Source organism: Nerophis ophidion, linkage group LG01 (genome assembly GCF_033978795.1).
Source record: "Nerophis ophidion isolate RoL-2023_Sa linkage group LG01, RoL_Noph_v1.0, whole genome shotgun sequence".
In the NCBI taxonomy this organism is placed as follows: Eukaryota; Metazoa; Chordata; class Actinopteri; order Syngnathiformes; family Syngnathidae; genus Nerophis; species Nerophis ophidion.
This window is the reverse complement of record NC_084611.1, coordinates 7,742,352-7,764,232: the sequence shown is the minus strand read 5'-3', so window position 1 is coordinate 7,764,232 and position 21,881 is coordinate 7,742,352. Positions and strand designations below refer to the sequence as shown.

Below are 21,881 nucleotides of genomic sequence, written 5' to 3'. Positions count from 1 at the left end.
ATGGTTTTATTTTTTATAATGAATTGTCAATGAGGGATTTTAAATCACCGCTATCTTGAAATTGTTATTCATATTGATAGTGTTGTTGATAATATTCATTTTTCTCTGACTGCTTTTGGATTGTTTTATGTCATGTTTGTGTGTCCTCTCAATTGCTCGGTTTCCTGTTTGACTGTACTTAAATGTAGAATAGATTGTATTTATACTATTCACATGTGAATAATGCTGTATAATAGACTGTATTTATGTTATTCACATGTAAATCATGCTGTATTATAGACTGTATCTATATTATTCACATGTGAATAATGCTGTATAATAGACTGTATTTATGTTAAAGTCGCCGAGATCCTATCAGGGCCATTAGTTTTTAAAGTGTCAAGAGAACACAATTTTATAACAATTGCTCTGTTTCCTTTTTGACTGTACTTAAATGTATAATAAATTGTATCTATATTATTCCCAGGTGAACAATGCTGTATAATAGACTGTATTTATGTTTTTCACATGTGAATAATGCTGTATAATAGACTGTATTTATGTTTTTCACATGTGAATAATGCTGTATAATAGACTGTATTTAAGTGTTGCACATGTGATTAATGTTGTATAATATACTGTATTTATAGTATTCACGTGTGAATGATGCTGTATAATAGACTGTATTTATGTTTTTCAAATGTGAATAATGCTGTATAATAGACTGTATTTATGTTTTTCACATGTGAATAATGCTGTATGATAGACTGTATTTATGTTTTTCATATGTGAATAATGCTGTATAATAGACTGTATTTATGTTAAAGTCGCCGAGATCCTATCAGGGCCATTAGTTTTTAAAGTGTCAAGAGAACACAATTTTATAACAATTGCTCTGTTTCCTTTTTGACTGTACTTAAATGTATAATAAATTGTATCTATATTATTCCCAGGTGAACAATGCTGTATAATAGACTGTATTTATGTTTTTCACATGTGAATAATGCTGTATAATAGACTGTATTTATGTTTTTCACATGTGAATAATGCTGTATAATAGACTGTATTTAAGTGTTGCACATGTGATTAATGTTGTATAATATACTGTATTTATAGTATTCACGTGTGAATGATGCTGTATAATAGACTGTATTTATGTTTTTCAAATGTGAATAATGCTGTATAATAGACTGTATTTATGTTTTTCACATGTGAATAATGCTGTATGATAGACTGTATTTATGTTTTTCATATGTGAATAATGCTGTATAATAGACTGTATTTATGTTTTTCACATGTGAATAATGTTGTATAATATACTGTATCTATAGTATTCACGTGTGAATGATGCTGTATAATAGACTGTATTTATTTCATATCCACACACTAGGGACCATTTAGTGTTGCCAATCAACCTATCCCCAGGTGCATGTCTTTGGAGGTGGGAGGAAGCCGGAGTACCCGGACGGAACCCACGCATTCACGGGGAGAACATGCAAACTCCACATAGAAAGATCCCGAGCCTGGGATTGAACCCAAGACTGCGGGAACTTCGTATTGTGAGGCAGACGCACTAACCCCTCTTCCACCGTGATATTCTATGTAAAAAAAAAAAAAAAAAAAAAGAACTTCATTATAAAAAATACTATAGGACACCGTAACGCATTCATTTGTTTTAATCAACCCCTTAAATCCTGTGTCAGCTATAGCAATCTTTTTCAACCACTGTGCCGCGGCACACTAGTGTGCCTAATTCACTTAATTGGACCAAAAATATTTTTTTTGCAAATCAATAGTTATAATGTGCAAATAATGTGCCGTTGCTTAGTGTCTGTGCTTTGTAAAACTCGGCAGGGTAACGACATATTACTCCAAGTCAGTAGGTGGCAGCAGATACCGTATTTCCTTGAATTGCTGCCGGGGCGCTATTTAATTTAAAACCTGTTCTCACTCCTGCGCTTACCAAAGGCATGCAGTAAAGGTAAGCATGCGCTAATTATTTTAAAACCTCTTCTCACTCAAGCACTTACCAAAGGCATGCAGTAAAAATTTGAGTGTAATGTAAGGATACCGTCATGAAAAAGCACATTTAATAAAAAAAAACATTATTATGGTCTTACCTTTACTTATAAATGAAGTCAACGCAGGCTCCTTCTGATCAAAAGCATCGATAACTTGTTTACAGAAGTCTTCCTTATCTTTCTTCAGTTTTAAAAGTCTCTCTGTCTCGATAATGTCACATGTTCGGCGCACCTGTTGCACGGAGTTGCCACTTCGTGGATGCACAACGACCAGTCAGCAGGAGTGCAGGTAAGAAACTGATTTTAATATAATCAAACAAAAAAACACTGACACAAAAGTGGCAAAATAAAGCGTGTGCCTACGCACGGAAGCTAACGCTAAACTTAGCAGGATACAAAAAGGGTTCCAAAACGGTGAGGTGCCGAACGCACGCGAAGCTAAGACGGAACTTAGCACAACTAAAGCAGAGATAAGCAGAGCGTGATTGTTGCCGTTAGCAAATAATGAGCCGAGGACGAACTGAGGAATCAGGTGGGCTTAAATACACAAATAATAATCAAAAACAGGTGTGACAGGAGCCCGTGAGGAGGAGCACACTACGTTGCCATGGTGACAAACAAACGGGGAAGTGCTCAAACACAAGGAATCGGCAGAGTCCAGAACTAAACATGAACAAAGACATAACCGGAAAAACAATAAACGAACAATAAAAGAAAACAAACTGCTATCAGACCGCTGCTATCAGTTAGCTCGGCTCCTCAAGTGCGGGCGACGACAGAATTATCCTCGGACCACTCCCCCTCCCGTTCTGCTCCATAGGTGATCTCTTTATTCCACCGCTGCCACCATGAACTGTTGTGGTATGAATAATACACTGGGTATTTAGGACTGGAACATGCTTTATTTCAACCTGGTTGTTTACATAGCCAGCATAGGAGTGTTACATCCTAAAAGGTCTGTTGAATTTTTTATCCATTTATATTAAAAAAAAAAAAATAAAAAAAAATAATATATATATATATATATATATATGTATTAAATGTATTTATTAAATCAACATAAAAAACACAATATACACTTACAATTAGTGCACTAACCACAAAACCTCCCTTTTTCATGACAAGAAAAAAAAAAAAAGCTATATTTGCATCCAGCCTTTCCCTCCACCCACATTTAATGCCAAACAAACACATACCAATCGTTGGTTAGAAGGCGATCGCCGAATTTGTCGTCGCTTCCTCCCGTGCCGCTGTCTGTCGTGATACGGCTCAATAGCTTCAGTTTCTTCTTCAATTTCGTTTTCGCTACCTGCCTCCATACTCCAACCATCCGTTTCTATACATGCGTAATCTGTTGAATCGCTTACGGCAGGGGTGCCCATTACGTCGATCGCGAGCTACCAGTCGACCGCGGGGGGTGTGTCTGTCGATCTCCAGCCAGGCTTTTTAAAAAAAATAGACCTAAAAATGAGTGATCATCAATCTTCACCAAGACGTCACTTAAATGACATTCACGGTACCGGAGGGTCTTGTGAGATGACGCTGGCTGCTGCAAGATCATTATTATGAAAATATGACCGAGAGGAAGGCGAGAAACACTTTTTATTTCAACAGACTCTCGCGCCGTACCTTCCGTCAAAACTCTAAAGGCCGACTGCACATTTCCTATCTTCACAATAAAAGCCCTGCTTCATGCTGCCTGCGCTAACTAAATACAGAGTCTCGGAAAACTGGCGTGCACAAGCGATCCCTCAGAGACTATTATTTAGTTAGCGCAGGCAGCATGAAGCAGGGCTTTTATTGTGAAGATAGGAAATGTGCAGTCGGCCTTTAGAGTTTCGACGGAAGGTACGGCGCGAGAGTCTGTTGAAATAAAAAGTGTTTCTCGCCTTCCTCTCGGTCATATTTTCATAATAATGATCTTGCAGCAGCCAGCGTCATCTCACAAGACCCTCGGGTGCCGTGAATGTCATTTAAGTGACGTCTTGGTGAAGATTGATGATCACTAATTTTTAGGTCTATTTTTTTTAAAAAGCCTGGCTGGAGATCGACTGACACACCCCCCGCGGTCGACTGGTAGCTCGCGATCGACGTAATGGGCACCCCTGCCGTAAGCGATTCAACAGATTACGCATGTATAGAAACGGATGGTTGGAGTATGGAGGCAGGTAGCGAAAACGAAATTGAAGACGAAACTGAAGCTATTGAGCCATATCGAAACTGAAGCTATTGAGCCATATCACGACAGACAGCGGCACGGGAGGAAGCGAGGACGAAATCGGCGATCGCCTTCTAACCAACGATTGGTATGTGTTTGTTTGGCATTAAATGTGGGTGGAGGGAAAGGCTGGATGCAAATATATCTACAAATGAGGCATATTAATTCAAGATGTACATACTGCCTGCGCTAACAAAATACAGAGTCTCGGAAAACTGGCGTGCACAAGCGATCCCTCAGAGACTATTATTTTGTTAGCGCAGGCAGCATGAAGCAGGGCTTTTATTGTGAAGATAGGAAATGTGCAGTCGGCCTTTAGAGTTTTGACGGAAGGTACGGCGCGAAAGTCTGTTGAAATAAAAAGTGTTTCTCGCCTTCCTCTCTGTCATTTTTTCATAATAATGAACTGGCAGCAGCCAGCGTCATCTCACAAGACCCTCGGGTGCCGTGAATGTCAATCAAGCAAGCTACGGAATTTGCCGCCAATGTTTTTCTTGTAAAGTGTATGGAAGCTGGATGAATTAGATGCCAAAAACCAACCACTTTCATGTGGTATTGTACAGAAAGGACAACTTTTTTTCTCCTCCATTTGAAAATGTGGGCGTTATCATCATTACTGTCTGATTCCAATCAATGCAAGTCATCAGAATCAGGTAATACACCAACTTATATTCTTGTCTTTGTGAAAGAAAGACATCTATATGTGTTACACATGCTTGTATTATCATTAAACACATTTAACTTGTTTACAAAAATGTCTCTTTCATAAATAAATAAATATAAATGATATATATAAATGAGGTAGATCCCCTCGAGTTGGTCAATTGAAAAGTAGCTGGCCTGCAGAAAAAGTGTGGGCACCCCTGGCTTACGGCGCTGAAATCCGAGTCTGAATCCGAGCTAATATCGCTATACCTTTCTGTGCTACCTGCCATGTTTGTTTCTGGTTGTTTCAGGCTGTGACGTCACAGGATAATGGACGAGTGGATGTACTGATGGTGAAAATCAGTCACTTTGAAGCCGTTTTTCGGGATATTGCGTGATGAGTAAAATTTTGAGAAAACTTTGAAAAATAAAATAAGCCACCGGGAACTGATTTTTATTGGTTTTAACTCTTCAGAAATTGTGATAGTGACAGTCCACTTTGCACACGTTTAGCGGATCAGTTTTGCGTGGGGTATCAGGTTTGCAGGTGATTTAGTACACACAAACCTTTGGCAAATCAGGGACGAAGTCATCATCCGATGTTGGTCTGTAGACCAAAACATGAACCCCAGGTGACCCGGAAGGTGTAGTTTCAGGCAGACCGAGTCATGTTGTTGGTGTGCAAAGTCAGAACATTCTGGAGGCGATGAAAGCACCACAGAAGAAGACTCCAATTCCTCCCCAGCTAGACTCATCAGGTCTGTCTGGTCTGAAGAAGCAACCAAGCAGTACGAGCATCATCTATTTTGCTGTTCAGGAGAGTTTCAGATCCACAGAAGACAAGATTGTGCTCCACATAATCCCACTTATTGAGAAGACCTTTGGCATTCAGGAGAGTGGACTGCAAAAAGTGAAATCTATAAGTAAGGGGTGATATTTTTCTTATTTACTTTCTGATAAGATCATTTTTTTCACTAAGCAGGTTTTATGTTAGAGTGTTTTACTTGTTTTAAGGGTTTTGGTCCTTAATTATCTCAGTAAGATATTACAGCTTGATTTTATGACCTATTTTGAGTAAAACATGCTTGTGTCAAAACTAGGACTATGGTGCAGTTTCCTGTGTGGATTGTTTTCCCGAGATGCAAAAGAACTGGATTGGACGTGGCGTGAAGGGAAATACATGATTTAATCTTTTTCTCAAAAAGCACCAAACAAAAGGCAGAGGCAAAAACAACTTAAGACATGAAACATGAGCTAAATAAGGCACTAAACTGTGATTGGACAACAAAGAAAACTTACATGGCGAGACCAGAGCAGCATGAATCAAGCATGAATAAGGAGCGTGAGAATGTTATTTGATGTCAGGAGTATCTATGACATGAAGTGAGCAGGAGTGATGACGACAGGCCGACTGCCTGGCAACTACAAGCTTAAATAGAAGTGAATTATATTTATTTAGCGCTTTTCATAGTGACTCAAAGCGCTTTACATAGTGAAACCCAATATCTAAGTTACATTTGAACCAGTGTGGGTGGCACTGGGAGCAGGTGGGTAAAGTGTCTTGCCCAAGGACACAACGGCAGTGACTGGGATGGCGGAAGCGGGAATCGAACCTGCAACCCTCAAGTTGCTGACACGGCCGCTCTACCAACCGAGCTATACCGCTCGGTTGCTAATTAAAGTCTTAAGTAGCACAGGTGCGTGAGTCCCAACAAATGAGGCAGGTGAAACTAATGAGTTGACATGGCAACTGAAACAATGGAGCGCAAACGGAAACCAAAAGAGTCCAAAAAAACAAACAGAACATAGCCAAAGAAAACATGACAGCTTGAAACTAGAATATCAAAGCTGTGTCATCAACACTCACAAATATAAAACTACATTTCTAAAGTAATAATTTCTTTTTTCAAGCATGTAAAAAAAAAAAAAAAAAATCACGGCGACCCCCCGTAACACCAAACGGTAGAAAAATGGATGGATGGATGGACTTTGACACAATTGTGTCTCATATGAAGTGAAGTGAATTATATTTATATAGCGCTTTTCTCTAGTGACTCAAAGCGCTTTACATAGTGAAACCCAATATCTAAGTTACATTCAAACCAGTGTGGGTGGCACTGGGAGCAGGTGGGTAAAGTGTCTTGCCCAAGGACACAACGGCAGTGACTAGGATGGCGGAAGCGGGAATCGAACCTGCAACCCTCAAGTCGCTGGCACGGCCGCTCTACCAACCGAGCCATACCGTAAAACAGATGACAGCCAAAAGGACTTTGCTGTTTTATTTTCGATGAAACAATAGAAAATAAATACTCATATTGTAGTACAGTTATTTGTGAGAATATACTTATTTGAAGGCATTTTGGGGTACATTGCGGTTAGCTAATTTTACTTGTTTTGGAATGTCTTGACAAGCCAGATTTTATTGTTCTACTGGCAGATAATTTTGCTTCGTTCAAATAAAATACCCCTCGTTTTTGTATTTTTATTCCTTGTTTTCGAACACTGACTTTTTGCAGTGTAGATGAAGAGCTTCCGGGTTTGGGGGGATGTCACCACATACAAACCCCGTTTCCAAATGAGTTGGAAAATAGTGTTAGATGTAAATATAAACAGAATACAATGATTTGCTAATCAATTTCAAGCCATATTCAGTTGAATATGCTACAAAGACAACATATTTGATGTTCAAACTGATAAACATTTTTTGTGTGCAAATAATCATTAACTTTAGAATTTCATGCCAGCGACACGTGACAAAGAAGTTGGGAAAGGTGGCAATAAATACTGATTAAGTTGAGGAATGCTCATCAAACACTTATTTGGAACATCCCACAGGTGTGCAGGCTAATTGGGAACAGGTGGGTGCCATGATTGGCTATAAAAACAGCTTCCATGAAATGCTAAGTAATTCACAAACAAGGATGGGGTGAGGGTCTCCAATTTGTAAGCAAATTGTCGAACAGTTTTAGAACAACATTTCTCAACGAGCTATTGCAAGGAATTTATTTTTTACCATCTATGCTCCATAAAATCATCAAAAGGTTCAGAGAATCTGGAGAAATCACTGCACATAAGCGAAGATTTTACGGACCTTGTGATCCCTCGGGCGGTACTGCATCAAAAACCGACATCAGTGTGTAAAGGATATCACCACATGGGCTCAGGAACACTTCATAAAACCACTGTCAGTAACTACAGTTGGTCGCTACATCTGTTAGTGAAAGTTAAAGGGCAACATGAGCACAATTTCAGAATGGTTAAAACCAATAAAAATCAGTTCCCAGTGGCTTATTTAATTTTTCGAAGTTTTTCTCCAAATTTTACCCATCACGCAATATCTCGAAAAACGGCTTCAAAGTGCCTGATTTGCACCATCGCTATATCCACCCGTCTATTCTCCTTGTGACGTCACTGCGTGAAGCCACCAGACACAAAAATGGCGGATAGCGCAGAAAGGTATAGCATAGTAGCTCGGATTCGGACTCGGATTTCAGCGCCGTAAGCGATTCAACAGATTACGCATGTATTGAAACGGATAGTTTGAGTGTGGAGGCAGGTACCGAGAACGAAATTAAAGAAGAAACAGAAGCTTTTGAGCCATATCACGACAGACAGCGACACGGGAGGAAGCGCGGACGAATTCAGCGATCGCCTTCTAACCAACGATTGGTGTGTGTTTGTTTGGCATTAAATGTGGGTGGAGGGAAAAGCTGGGTGCAAATATAGCTACAAATGAGGCATAATGATGCAATATGTACATACAGCTAGCCTAAATAGCATGTTAGCATCAATTAGCTTGCAGTCATGCCGTGACCAAATATGTCTGATTAGCACATAAGTCAATAACATCAACAAAACTCACCTTTGTGATTTCGTTGACTTTATCGTTGGAAATGCATCTGCTTTGAGCGTCGCAGGATATCCACACATTCTTGCCATCTCTGTCGTAGCATAGCCGTCGTCGGCAAAGTGTGCGGAACAAACGAGGGACTTTGCATCTTTTGACCACTGTTGCAACTTGAATCCGTCTCTTTTCATGTTGTTACACCCTTTGACAACACACCGACGAGGCATGATGTCTCCAAGGTACCGGAAAACAGTCGAAAAAACGGAAAATAACAGAGCTGATTTGACTTGGTGTGTGTAATGTGTTTGAGAAAATGGCGGGTCGCTTCACGATGTGACGTCATGCGTGAAAGGTCATTGCTCTGACAGGCGAACAATTGAAAGGCGTTTAAATCGCCAAATTCACCCTTTTAGAGTTCGGAAATCGGTTAAAAAAACATTTGGTCTTTTTTCTGCAACATCAAGGTATATATTGACGCTTACATAGGTTTGGTGATAATGTTCCCCTTTAAAATTCTGCTATGCAAAGCAAAACCCATTTACCAACAACACCCAGAAATGCCGCCAGCTTTGCTGGGCCCGAGCTCATTTAAGATGGACTGATGCAAAGTGGAAAAGTGTTCTGTGGTCTGACGAGTCCACATTTCAAATTATATTTGGAAACTGTGGACGTGGTGTCCTCCGGAACTAAAAGGAAAATAACCATTTGGATTGTTATAGGCGCAAAGTTCAAAAGCCAGCATCTGTGATGGTATGGGGGTGCATTAGTGCCCAAGGCATGGGTAACTTACACATCTGTGAAGGCACCATTAATGCTGAATGGTCCATACAGGCTTTGGAGCAACATATGTTGTCATCCAAGCAACGTTATCATGGACGCCGCTGCTTATTTCAGCAAGACAATGCCAAGCCACGTGTTACAACAGCGTGGCTTCGTAATAAAAGAGTGCGGGTACTTTCCTGGCCCGCCTGCAGTCCAGACCTGTCTCCCATCGAAAATGTTTGGCGCATTATGAAGTGTAAAATACGACAGTGGAGACCCCGGACTGTTGAAGGACTGAAGCTCTACATAAAACAAGAATGGGAAAGAATTCCACTTTCAAAGCTTCAACAATTAGTTTCCTCAGTTCCCAAACATTTATTGAGTGTTGTTAAAAGAAAAGGTGATGTAACACAGTGGTGAACATGCCCTTTCCCAACTACTTTGCCACGTGTTGCAGCCATGAAATTATAAGTTAATTATTATTTGCACAAAAAAAGAAAAAAAAGTTTATGAGTTTGAACATTAAATATATTGTCTTTGTAGAGCATTCAATTGAATATGGATTGAAAAGGATTTGCAAATCATTGTATTCCTTTTATATTAACCTCTAACACAATTTCCCAACTCATATGGAAACGGGGTTTGTATGTGCAACATAACACAAACTTAAGAGCTCATTGGTTGCTCTCCCTTGTGTGTACTTAAGTGTTTTACTGCATCTGCATTGCGATGGAATTTTTTACCGCAAACTGAACAACTATATGTTTTTTCTCCAGCGTGCGTCCTCATGTGCTGAGTCACACTGCATTTCTGAGAAAAGCTTCTACCGCAAACTGTACAATTAAATGGTTTTTCTCCCGTATGTGTTCTCATGTGCGAAGTCAAGTGACTGCTGTTGGTTACGTTTTTGCCGCAAACTGAACAACTAAATGGTTTTTCTCCAGTGTGCGTTCTCATGTGTTGGGTCAAACTGCCGTTTTGGGAAAAGCTTTGACCACAAACTGAACAACTAAACGGTTTTTCTCCTGTGTGCGTTCTCATGTGCGGAATCAAACGGCCACTATGGGACAGGCGTTTCCCGCAAACTGAACAACTAAATGGTTTTTCTCCAGTGTGCGTTCTCATGTGTTGCGTCAGACTGCCACTTTGAGTAAAGCTTTTACCGCAAACCGAACAATTAAAAGGCTTGTCTCCGGTGTGTGTTCTCATGTGTTCCATTAAATTACTCTTGTGAGAAAAGCTTTTCCTACAAACTGAACAATGGAACGGCTTCTCTCCCGTGTGCGTTCTCATGTGTTGAGTCAAACTGCCATTTTGGGAAAAGTTTCTACCACAAACTGAACAATTAAATGGTTTATCGCCTGTGTGGGTTCTCATGTGTTTAGTCAGTTGGCTTTTCTTGGTAAAGATTTTAGCACAAACTGAGCAGCTTATGCGTGTTTTACCGCTTTTCTTTTCAGAGGATTCAGAATGTTTGTTGTCAGTGTAAGTCCTCATATCACCTTCACAGTCTGCATCACTGCTCAAAGTCACTTCAACCTCATCTTCAGCCTCACTATCCGAGAGTGGAGCTAAGAGGTTGTCTACTTGTGGTTTCTCTTCATCATCTTCAGTCTTCACAGAGACAACAGTCGGTGGCAACTTGGTGTAATCAGCTTCCTCTCGTCCTAGAAGACACTCTCCCTCCTGAGTGATGCAGAGTTCCTCCTCTTCCTTTTTAATGCAGGGTGGTTGTGGAGTGTCCTGCTTGAAAGTAGAGCTCCCAGCGGGCGATTGAGGGAGAAGTTCTTCCAGATGACCAATCAGCTGCTGGACGTCTGCAGGACAGAAACAACGGAAACAAATTTTAGTTGAAACATGGTCCATGAGATGTTTCTCCTGGAACTCGCTTCGGAATTGTATGTGGCTCGTTTTGGTTCAGCTTCTCGATCGGTGATATTTCCAGTTGTTAGCAACCCGGCAGCGAGAAATGTGGGCAAAGTGTCTTGCCCAAGGACACTACAGCAGCGACTGAAATGGATTCGAACCGCTAAACTTCTGGTTTCTGCACAAGCCGTCTTCCTCCTTCACATAAGTATGTGTACCGTATTTTCCCGGACTATAAGGCGCACTTAAAATCCTTCTTTAAAGGGGAACATTATCAGCAGACCTATGTAAGCGTCAATATATACCTTGATGGTGCAGAAAAAAGACCATCTATTTTTTTAACCGATTTCCGAACTCTAAATGGGTGAATTTTGGCAAATTAAACGCCTTTCTGTTTATCGCGCTGGAGGCGATGACGTCAGAATGTGACGTCGCCGAGGTAACACACCCACCATTTTCATTTTCAACACATTACAAACACCGGGTCTCAGCTCTGTTATTTTCCGTTTTTTGGACTATTTTTTGGAACCGTGGAGACATCATGCCTGGTGGGTGTGTTGTCGGAGGGTGTAACAACACTAACAGGGAGGGATTCAAGTTGCACCACTGGCCCGAAGATGCGAAAATGTCTGCCGCCAGACCCCCATTGAATGTGCCAGAGTGTCTCCACATTTGACCGGCGATGCTAAGACAGACATGGCACAGAGATGTATGGATAACCTGCAGATGCATTTGCAACGATTAAATCAACGAAATCACAAAGGTGAGTTTTGTTGATGTTGACTGCCAGCTAATCGATGCTAACATGCCACGCTAATCGATGCTAACATGCTATTTACCAGAAATGGTACAGAGATGCATGGATAACCTGTAGATGCATTTGCAACTATATTACGTTTCCTTCCACCCACATTTAATGCGAAACAAACACTTACCAATCGACGGATTTAAGTTGCTCCAGTGTCAAAAGATGCGAAAGTCCTGATCGTTTGGTCCGCACATTTTACCGGCGATGCTAACGCAGCTATTTCGGCCATGCTATGGCTATGAATAGCGTCAATAGCTATTCGCTCAATAGCTTCAGTTTCTTCTTCAATATTTTCATACTCCAACCATCTGTTTCAATACATGCGTAATCTGTTGAATCGCTTACGTCGCTGAAATCCGAGTTTGAATCCGAGCTAATGTCGCTATATCTTGCTGTGGTATTCCCATTGTTTGTTTACATTGGCAGCACTGTGTGACGTCACAGGGAAATGGCCAGTGTCTTTGCAGAGAGTGAAAATAAGGCACTTTAAAGCTTTATTTAGGGATATTCCGAGACCGGTAAAATTTTGAAAAAAACTTCAAAAAATACAACAAGCCACTGGGAACTGATTTTTATTGTTTTTAACCCTTTTGAAATTGTGATAATGTTACCCTTTAACCCTCAAAACTCGACAGTGCACCTTAAAACCCGCTGCGCCTAATGTACGGAATAATTCTGGTTTTGCTTACCGACCTCAAAGCTATTTTATTTGGTACATAGTGTAATGATAAGAGAAGTTAATTATATTTATATAGCACTTTTCTCATGTGACTCAAAGCGCTTTACATAGTGAAACCCAATATCAAAGTTACATTTTTAAAGCAGTGTGGGTGGCACTGGGAGCAGGTGGGTAAAGTGTCTTGCCCAAGGACACAACGGCAGTGACTAGGATGGCGGAAGCGGGGATCGAACCTGCAACTCCACAAGGTTCTGGCACGGCCACTCTACCAAGCGAGCTATACCACCCCATAATAATCTGAGTGCTTTCAACACTGCTTATCTATCCATAAAATACTGAAGCTACCTCAAGCAGTTTTTGTTATGGTTTACGAAACTGAAACTATGGTATTTTAGTCCGAATACTAGCATACGGTATAAACCGGTATTCGGACTAAAATACCGCAATATCAGTTTTGGCCGCCATCTTAAGTCTGAAATGTTGGTCCGAGATCCTTCAAGCAGGCATTGTTGAATGCTCGCTCCATTTTTTTTTAAATAGAAATTGTTCATCCCTCCATCCATTTTCTACCGCTTGTTCTTTTTGGGCGGAAGGCCGGGTACATCCTGGAGAAGTCGCCACGTCATCGCAGGGTAACTTTGACTGTCAATACTGACCCACTTACTGACCTGATGTCATCTATGACATCTGATGCAACTTTGACAGTCAATACTGCCCCACTGACACATCTATCATCTGAGGCAACTTCGACTATCAATATTGTCCAAATTACAACATGTGTCATCTCTCACATCTGATGCACCTTTGACCATCAATACTGACCCACTTACACAACTCTTATCTTACTGATAGGATGCAGTGCGTCTCCTATAACAGTGTGACCTCGGACTATGTTAAGGTAACGTGTGGAGTTCCCCAGGGTTCGGTCCTTGGCCCTGTACTCTTCAGCATCTACATGCTGCCGCTAGGTGACATCATACGCAAATACGGTATTAGCTTTCACTGTTATGCTGATGACACCCAACTCTACATGCCCCTAAAGCTGACCAACACGCCGGACTGTAGTCAGTTGGAGGCGTGTCTTAATGAAATTAAACAATGGATGTCCGCTAACTTTTTGCAACTTAATGCCAAAAAAACGGAAATGCTGATTATCGGTCCTGCTAGACACCGACCTCTATTTAATAATACAACTTTAACATTTGACAACCAAATAATAAAACAAGGTGACTCTGTAAAAAATCTGGGTATTATCTTCGACCCAACTCTCTCCTTTGAGTCACACATTAAAAGCGTTACTAAAACGGCCTTCTTTCATCTCCGTAATATCGCTAAAATTCGCTCCATTTTGTCCACTAAAGACGCCGAGATCATTATCCATGCGTTTGTTACGTCTCGTCTCGATTACTGTAACGTATTATTTTCGGGTCTCCCCATGTCTAGCATTAAAAGATTACAGTTGGTACAAAATGCGGCTGCTAGACTTTTGACAAGAACAAGAAAGTTTGATCATATTACGCCTGTACTGTATATACCTTTATATACATATATACCTACATATATACCTATACTGTATATACCTTTATATACATATATACATACATATATACCTATACTGGCTCACCTGCACTGGCTTCCTGTGCACTTAAGATGTGACTTTAAGGTTTTACTACTTACGTATAAAATACTACACGGTCTAGCTCCAGCCTATCTTGCCGATTGTATTGTACCATATGTCCCGGCAAGAAATCTGCCTTCAAAGGACTCCGGCTTATTAGTGATTCCTAGAGCTCAAAAAAAGTCTGCGGGCTATAGAGCGTTTTCCGTTCGGGCTCCAGGACTCTGGAATGCCCTCCTGGTAACAGTTCGAGATGCTACCTCAGTAGAAGCATTTAAGTCTCATCTTAAAACTCATCTGTATACTCTAGCCTTTAAATAGACCTCCTTTTTAGACCAGTTGATCTGCCGCTTCTTTTCTTTCTCCTATGTCCCCCCCTCCCTTGTGGAGGGGGTCCGGTCCGATGACCATGGATGAAGTACTGGCTGTCCAGAGTCGAGACCCAGGATGGACCGCTCGTCGGGACCCAGGATGGACCGCTCGCCTGTATCGGTTGGGGACATCTCTACGCTGCTGATCCGCTCGAGATGGTTTCCTGTGGACGGGACTCTCGCTGCTGTCTTGGAGCCACTGTGGATTGAACTTTCGCAGTATCATGTTGGACCCGCTCGACATCCATTGCTTTCGGTCCCCTAGAGGGGGGGGGTTGCCCACATCTGAGGTCCTCTCCAAGGTTTCTCATAGTCAGCATTGTCGCTGGCGTCCCACTGGATGTGAATTCTCCCTGCCCACTGGGTGTGAGTTTTCCTTGCCCTTTTGTGGGTTCTTCCGAGGATGTTGTAGTCGTAATGATTTGTGCAGTCCTTTGAGACATTTGTGATTTGGGGCTATATAAATAAACATTGATTGATTGATTGATTGATGTCATCTCTCACATCTGATGCAACTTCGACTATCAATACTGTCCAACTTACACATATGTCATCTCTGACATCTGATGCAACTTTGACAGTCAATACTGACCCACTTACACATCTGATGTCATCTCTCACATCTGATGCATCTTTGACGGTCAATACTGTCCCACTTACACATCTGATGTCATCGCTCACATCTGATGCACCTTTGACCGTCAATACTCACCCACTTACACGTCTGATGTCATCTCTGACATATGATGCAACTTTGACTGTCAATACTGCCCCACTGACACATCTATCATCTGAGGCAACTTCGACTATCAATATTGTCCAAATTACAACATGTGTCATCTCTCACATCTGATGCACCTTTGACCATCAATACTGACCCACTTACACATCTGATGTCATCTCTCACATCTGATGCAACTTCGACTATCAATACTGTCCAACTTACACATATGTCATCTCTGACATCTGATGCAACTTTGACTGTCAATACTGACCCACTTACACATCTGATGTCATCTCTCACATCTGATGCATCTTTGACCGTCAATACTGTCCCACTTACACATCTGATGTCATCGCTCACATCTGATGCACCTTTGACCGTCAATACTCACCCACTTACACGTCTGATGTCATCTCTGACATATGATGCAACTTTGACTGTCAATACTGCCCCACTGACACATCTATCATCTGAGGCAACTTCGACTATCAATATTGTCCAAATTACAACATGTGTCATCTCTCACATCTGATGCACCTTTGACCATCAATACTGACCCACTTACACATCTGATGTCATCTCTCACATCTGATGCAACTTCGACTATCAATACTGTCCAACTTACACATATGTCATCTCTGACATCTGATGCAACTTTGACTGTCAATACTGACCCACTTACACATCTGATGTCATCTCTCACATCTGATGCATCTTTGACCGTCAATACTGTCCCACTTACACATCTGATGTCATTGCTCACATCTGATGCACCTTTGAACGTCAATACTCACCCACTTACACGTCTGATGTCATCTCTGACATATGATGCAACTTTGACTGTCAATACTGCCCCACTGACACATCTATCATCTGAGGCAACTTCGACTATCAATATTGTCCAAATTACAACATGTGTCATCCCTCACATCTGATGCACCTTTGACCGTCAATACTCACCCACTTACACATTTGATGTCATCTCTCACATCTGATGCAACTTCGACTATCAATACTGTCCAACTTACACGTGTCATCTCTGACATCTAATGCAACTTTGACTGTCAATACTGACCTACTTACACATCTGATGTCATCTCTCACATCTGATGCACCTTTGACCGTCAATACTCACCCACTTACACGTCTGATGTCATCTCTGACATATGATGCAACTTTGACTGTCAATACTGCCCCACTGACACATCTGTCATCTGAGGCAACTTTGACTATCAATACTGTCCAACTTACACATGTGTCATCTCTCACATCTGATGGACCTTTGACCGTCAATACTCACCCACTTACACATTTGATGTCATCTCTCACATCTGATGCAACTTCGACTATCAATACTGTCCAACTTACACATGTGTCATCTCTGACATCTAATGGAACTTTGACCGTCAATACTGTCCCACTTACACACCTGATGTCATCTCTCACACCTGATGCAACTTTGACTGTCAATAAAGCAACTTCCGTGAAATGCTAAGTAATTCACAAACAAAGATGGGGCAGGGGTCACCAATTTGTAAGCAAATTGTCGAACAGTTTTGGAACAACATTTCTCAACGAGCTATTGCAAGGATCTTAGGGATTTTACCATCTAGGGTCCGTAAAATCATCAAAAGGTTCAGTGAATCTGGAGAAATCAGGAACACTTCATAAAACCATTGTCAATAACTACAGTTGGTTGCTACATCTGTAAATGCAAGTTAAAACTCTACTATGCAAAGCAAAACCAATTTATCAACAACACCCAGGAACGCCGCTGGCTTTGCTGGGCCCGAGCTCATCTAAGATGGACTGATGCAAAGTGGAAAAGTGTTGTGTGGTCTGACGAGGCCACATTTCAAATTATATTTGGAAACTGTGGACATGGTGTCCTCTGGAACAAAGAGGAAAATAACCATTCAGATTGTTATAGGCGCAAAGTTCAAAAGCCAGCATCTGTGATGGTATGGGGGTGTATTAGTGCCCAAGGCATGGGTAACTTACACATCTGTGAAGGCACCATTAATGCTGAATGGTCCATACAGGTTTTGGAGCAACATATGTTGTCATCCAAGCAACGTTATCATGGACGCCCCTGCTTATTTCAGCAAGACAATGTCAAGCTACGGGTTACAACAGCGTGGTTTCGTAAGAAGGACAACTCCAGACTGGAGAAACTGATCAGGCGGGCCAGTTCTATGATCGGAATAAAATTGGACTCACTGTTGAAGGTGGCAGAGAAGAGGACTGTGGAAATCCTAAGTGAGCATCCTGGATGATGCCAGTCACCCTCTGCATAGCGTTATCAGTAGCCAGAGGAGCCTGTTCGGTGCTAGACTGCTTCATCCCAAGTGCAGGACAAATAGACTCAAAAACTCCTTTGTCCCACACGCTATTAGACTGTACAACTCCTCTGTGGGGAGGGGGTGGGGGGTACTAGGATGACAGGGGGATGCAAAACAATAACTACATATACCGTCAGTGGTCTGAGAGCTGCCATTTTGCCCAAAAAAAAAGTAACAATATTGTACATCAATGTGTGTTCGAGCACCGCATTCGATTATATGACCCAATCGAAACAACATTCCCTAGTCATGGTGCAGGGGGAAAAAAAACTACCAGCACACAAATGAAATAAACATAACACAACCTGCTCATTAAACTTTGTGATACTATAAAATTAAAACAAAACAAAAACAGCTAATCATGCATATAAAAAAATAAACTTCCCTTATTAAATCCATTACAAGGGATGATGGGGAAAAATGCAAAACACTCTCTCCACACTTAACCATTGTTGGCGCAAAAACTTTGAGGAAAAACTTAGTTTTTAAAGGGGAACATTATCAGCAGACCTATGCAAGCGTCAATATATACCTTGATGGTGCAGAAAAAAGACCATATGTTTTTTTAACCGATTTCCGAACTCTAAATGGGTGAATTTTGGCAAATTAAACACCTTTCTGTTTATCAGTCTTTTAGCGAGGTAACACACCCACCATTTTCATTTTCACATTACTCAGCTCTGTTATTTTCCGTTTTTTCGACTATTTTTTGGAATCTTGGAGACATCATGCCTCGTCGGTGTGTTGTCGGAGGGTGTAACAACACTAACAGGGAGGGATTCAAGTTGCACCACTGGCAAGAAATCTGCCGCCAGACCCCCATTGAATGTACCAGAGTGTCTCCACATTTTACCAGCGATGCTAAGACAGACATGGCACAGAGATGTATGGATAACCTGCAGATGCATTTGCAACGATCAAGTCAACGAAATCACAAAGGTGAGTTTTGTTGATGTTGTTGACTTATGTGCTAATCAGACATATTTGGTCGCAGCATCTTAACATGCTACGCTAATCGATGCTAACATGCTATATACGCTAGCTGTATGTACATTTGAAACTAGATACCCACATTTAATGCGAAACAAACACTTACCAATCGATGGATTTAAGTTGCTCCAGTGTCACAAGATGCAAAAGTCCTGATCGTTTGGTCCGCACATTTTACCGGCGATGCTAACAAGGCAGCCATGCTATGGGCCACTTCATTAGGTACACCCATTTTATGGCCGAATAGCGTCAATAGCTATTCGCTCAAAAGCTTCAATTTCGTTTTCGCTATCTGCCTCCATACTCCAACCATCTGTTTCAATACATGCGTGATCTGTTGAATCACTTAAGCCGCTGAAATCCGAGTCTGAATCCGAGCTAATGTCGCTATATCTTGCTGTGGTAACCGCCATGTTGTTTGTATTGGCAGCCCTGTATGACGTCACAGGGAATTGGACAGTCGCATGGCAAATAGGGAAAATCAAGAACTTTAAAGCTTTTTTTAGGGATATTCCGTGAGGTGTGAAATTTTGAAAAAAACTTCGAAAAATACAACAAGCCACTGGGAACTGATTTATATTGATTTTAACCCTTTTGAATTTGTGATAATGTTCCCCTTTAATCATATTCATTTATTTCTATTATTATTTTTATATTGGTTTCATTTTTTATTCGGTCATAGCTGGAGCTAAGGATATTTGAATATTGTTTTTAATATTGTTGTACAGCACTTTGGAAACATTTATGTTCTTTAAATGTGCTATACAAATAAAGTGGATTGGATTTAAGGATGTTGCCGTGGACAACAAGGTAGGAGTCAAATTTTCACATAACATCTTAATAACCGATTATGATCATTATTAATTATATATCCATGATTAAAATAATTTGTAATATATATAAACATGTATGTATGTATGTATATATGTGTTGTATGTATATGTAAATATATGGGGCGGTATAGAGTGGCCGTGCCAGCAACTTGAGGGTTCCAGGTTCGATCCCCGCTTCTGCCAACCTAGTCACTGCCGTTGTGTCCTTGGGCAAGACACTTTACCCACCTGCTCCCAGTGTCACCCACACGGCTTTAAATGTAACTTAGATATTGGGTTTCACTATGCAAAAGCGCTCTGAGTCACTAGAGAAAAGCGCTATATAAATATAATTCCCTTCACTTCACTACAGTGCAATACTTTTTCATAACATGGTCACTACTGCCTAGTTTCTCTTGTTATATTCCTATTTTACTGTTATGTTTTTTATTCCCATTGTTGCTTTTTATTTGTATTCTTATTGTAATATTTTTTCCATTTTGTTCCCATTTATGAGGTGGCGACTTGTCCAGGGTGTACCCCGCCTTCCGCCCGATTGTAGCTGAGATAGGCGCCGGCACCCCCCGCGACCCCGGAAGGGAATAAGCGGTAGAAAATGGATGGATGGATGGAAATTAGATCTCAATTCTGTACACTGCCGCTGGAATTTTAATTTTCCTGAGGGAACTTTCCTGAAGGAATCAATAAAGTACTATCTATCTATCTATCTATCCATCCATCCATCCATCCATCCATCCATCCATCCATCCCTCCCTCCCTCCCTCCCTCCCTCCCTCCCTCCCTCCATCTAATATAAATGTGTAGGGGGGTGTGTGGTGATTAAATATGTATTCTGATATATGTTCTTCACAGAAAATGAGCCAAAGTCAGTGATTCTCAGTAGGAAAAAATAATTAAATGTCTTGTGCCTTCTGGAATGTTCTTCTCGTCACACACTGCACATCTCTTACTCTTCCCCAAAATCATTATTTTTTTTACCCAAGCGGTCGTTTTTCTTCATGTGACTTTTGCATTCTTTCATCTCCTCTGATGTGAACTCCACTGCCTTCTTCAAGGCCCTGTGATGAGATGGCGACTTGTCCAGCGTGTACACCGCCTTCCGCCCGAATGCAGCTGGGATAGGCCCCGGCGACGACCCCGCGACCCCAAAATTGATTGATTGATTGATTGATTGATACTTGTATTAGTAGATTGCACAGTACACTACATAATCCGTACAATTGACCACTAAATGGTAACACCCCAATAAGTTTTTCAACTTTCAACTCAATTCATGGTAATGGTAAAAGGGACAAGCGGTAGGAAAATGGATGGATGGATGCCTTCTTCAAGCTAACAATCATGGCAGCTCCTTGTTTACATTCTTCAGCTAAGTCGGCTAATTTCTCATCAACTCTCCTTTTAAGGCTTGAAATTGTTTCCGAATAACAAAGCTCCAACTCACTCACCTTCATCTTTGGTCTTTATCTCCGTCGGTGATTTGCTGGAAGTTTCTGATTGTCTTTCATGTTCTCTTTGACATGACGTCGCCATCTTAGCATAGCAGTAGTCGTCCATCTTCTATCACGTCTTCAATCTTCACTTCAGGTAACACTCCGTCGCTCCAAACTCAACTTCCGTTTCGTGGGCTTAGGAAAATGCGTGCATTTGAGGTGTTTCTCGCAATATTGGCTGCCACGTCGTCAGTTTGAAACTTCTCCAGGAAGCCTCCGTCGCCAGCCTTTCGCTAGTTTGTTCTGCGCATGTGCGTGAGTAGCGTCATTCTTCTTCTTCTTTTATTATTCTGGAAAACTGCAGCCGTAACTTAGAAGATGCATACCGCCACCTGAAGTAACGGAGTATGTGTCGCGGGTTATTCATATCTGACTGTTATTTAAATACTGCGATGAGGTGGCGACTTGTCCAGAGATAGGCCCTAGCGACCCTGAAAGGGACAAGCGGTAAAAAATGGATGGATGGATGTTTTTTTAAATAAATACACACACACACACGCACACACACACACACACACACACACACACACACACACACACACACACACACACACACACACACACACACACACACACACACACACACACACACACACACACACACACACACACACACACACACACACACACACCATAAAATAGAGACAATATCCGTATATAGCGGGGTTCAGTCTATTATACAACA

General features: G+C 41.3%; 2 protein-coding genes across 3 annotated transcripts in view; one reads left to right on the top strand and one right to left on the bottom strand.

The window, feature by feature from the left end:
* The window catches only part of LOC133538135 (gastrula zinc finger protein XlCGF26.1-like), a 263,415-nt gene that overhangs the window by 102,177 nt on the left and 139,357 nt on the right, over nt 1–21,881 (top strand). The gene's annotated exons all lie outside the window — the stretch shown is intronic.
* On the bottom strand, nt 4,982–21,449 carry LOC133554031 (oocyte zinc finger protein XlCOF6.1-like). Of its 2 annotated transcripts, XR_009807060.1 has the most exons (3): nt 21,152–21,449; nt 8,726–11,289; nt 4,982–5,632 (listed from the first exon to the last, which is right to left on the bottom strand). XR_009807060.1 is itself a non-coding variant. In XM_061902412.1 (2 exons), exons 1-2 carry the CDS (start codon nt 21,258–21,260, stop codon nt 10,139–10,141), a joined length of 1,260 nt encoding a protein of 419 aa, XP_061758396.1. In that variant the 5' UTR covers nt 21,261–21,449; the 3' UTR covers nt 6,031–10,138. The 2 variants fall into 2 exon arrangements, 1 of the variants encoding a protein (XP_061758396.1); XM_061902412.1 differs by lacking the exon at nt 4,982–5,632 and having other exon boundaries at nt 6,031–11,289.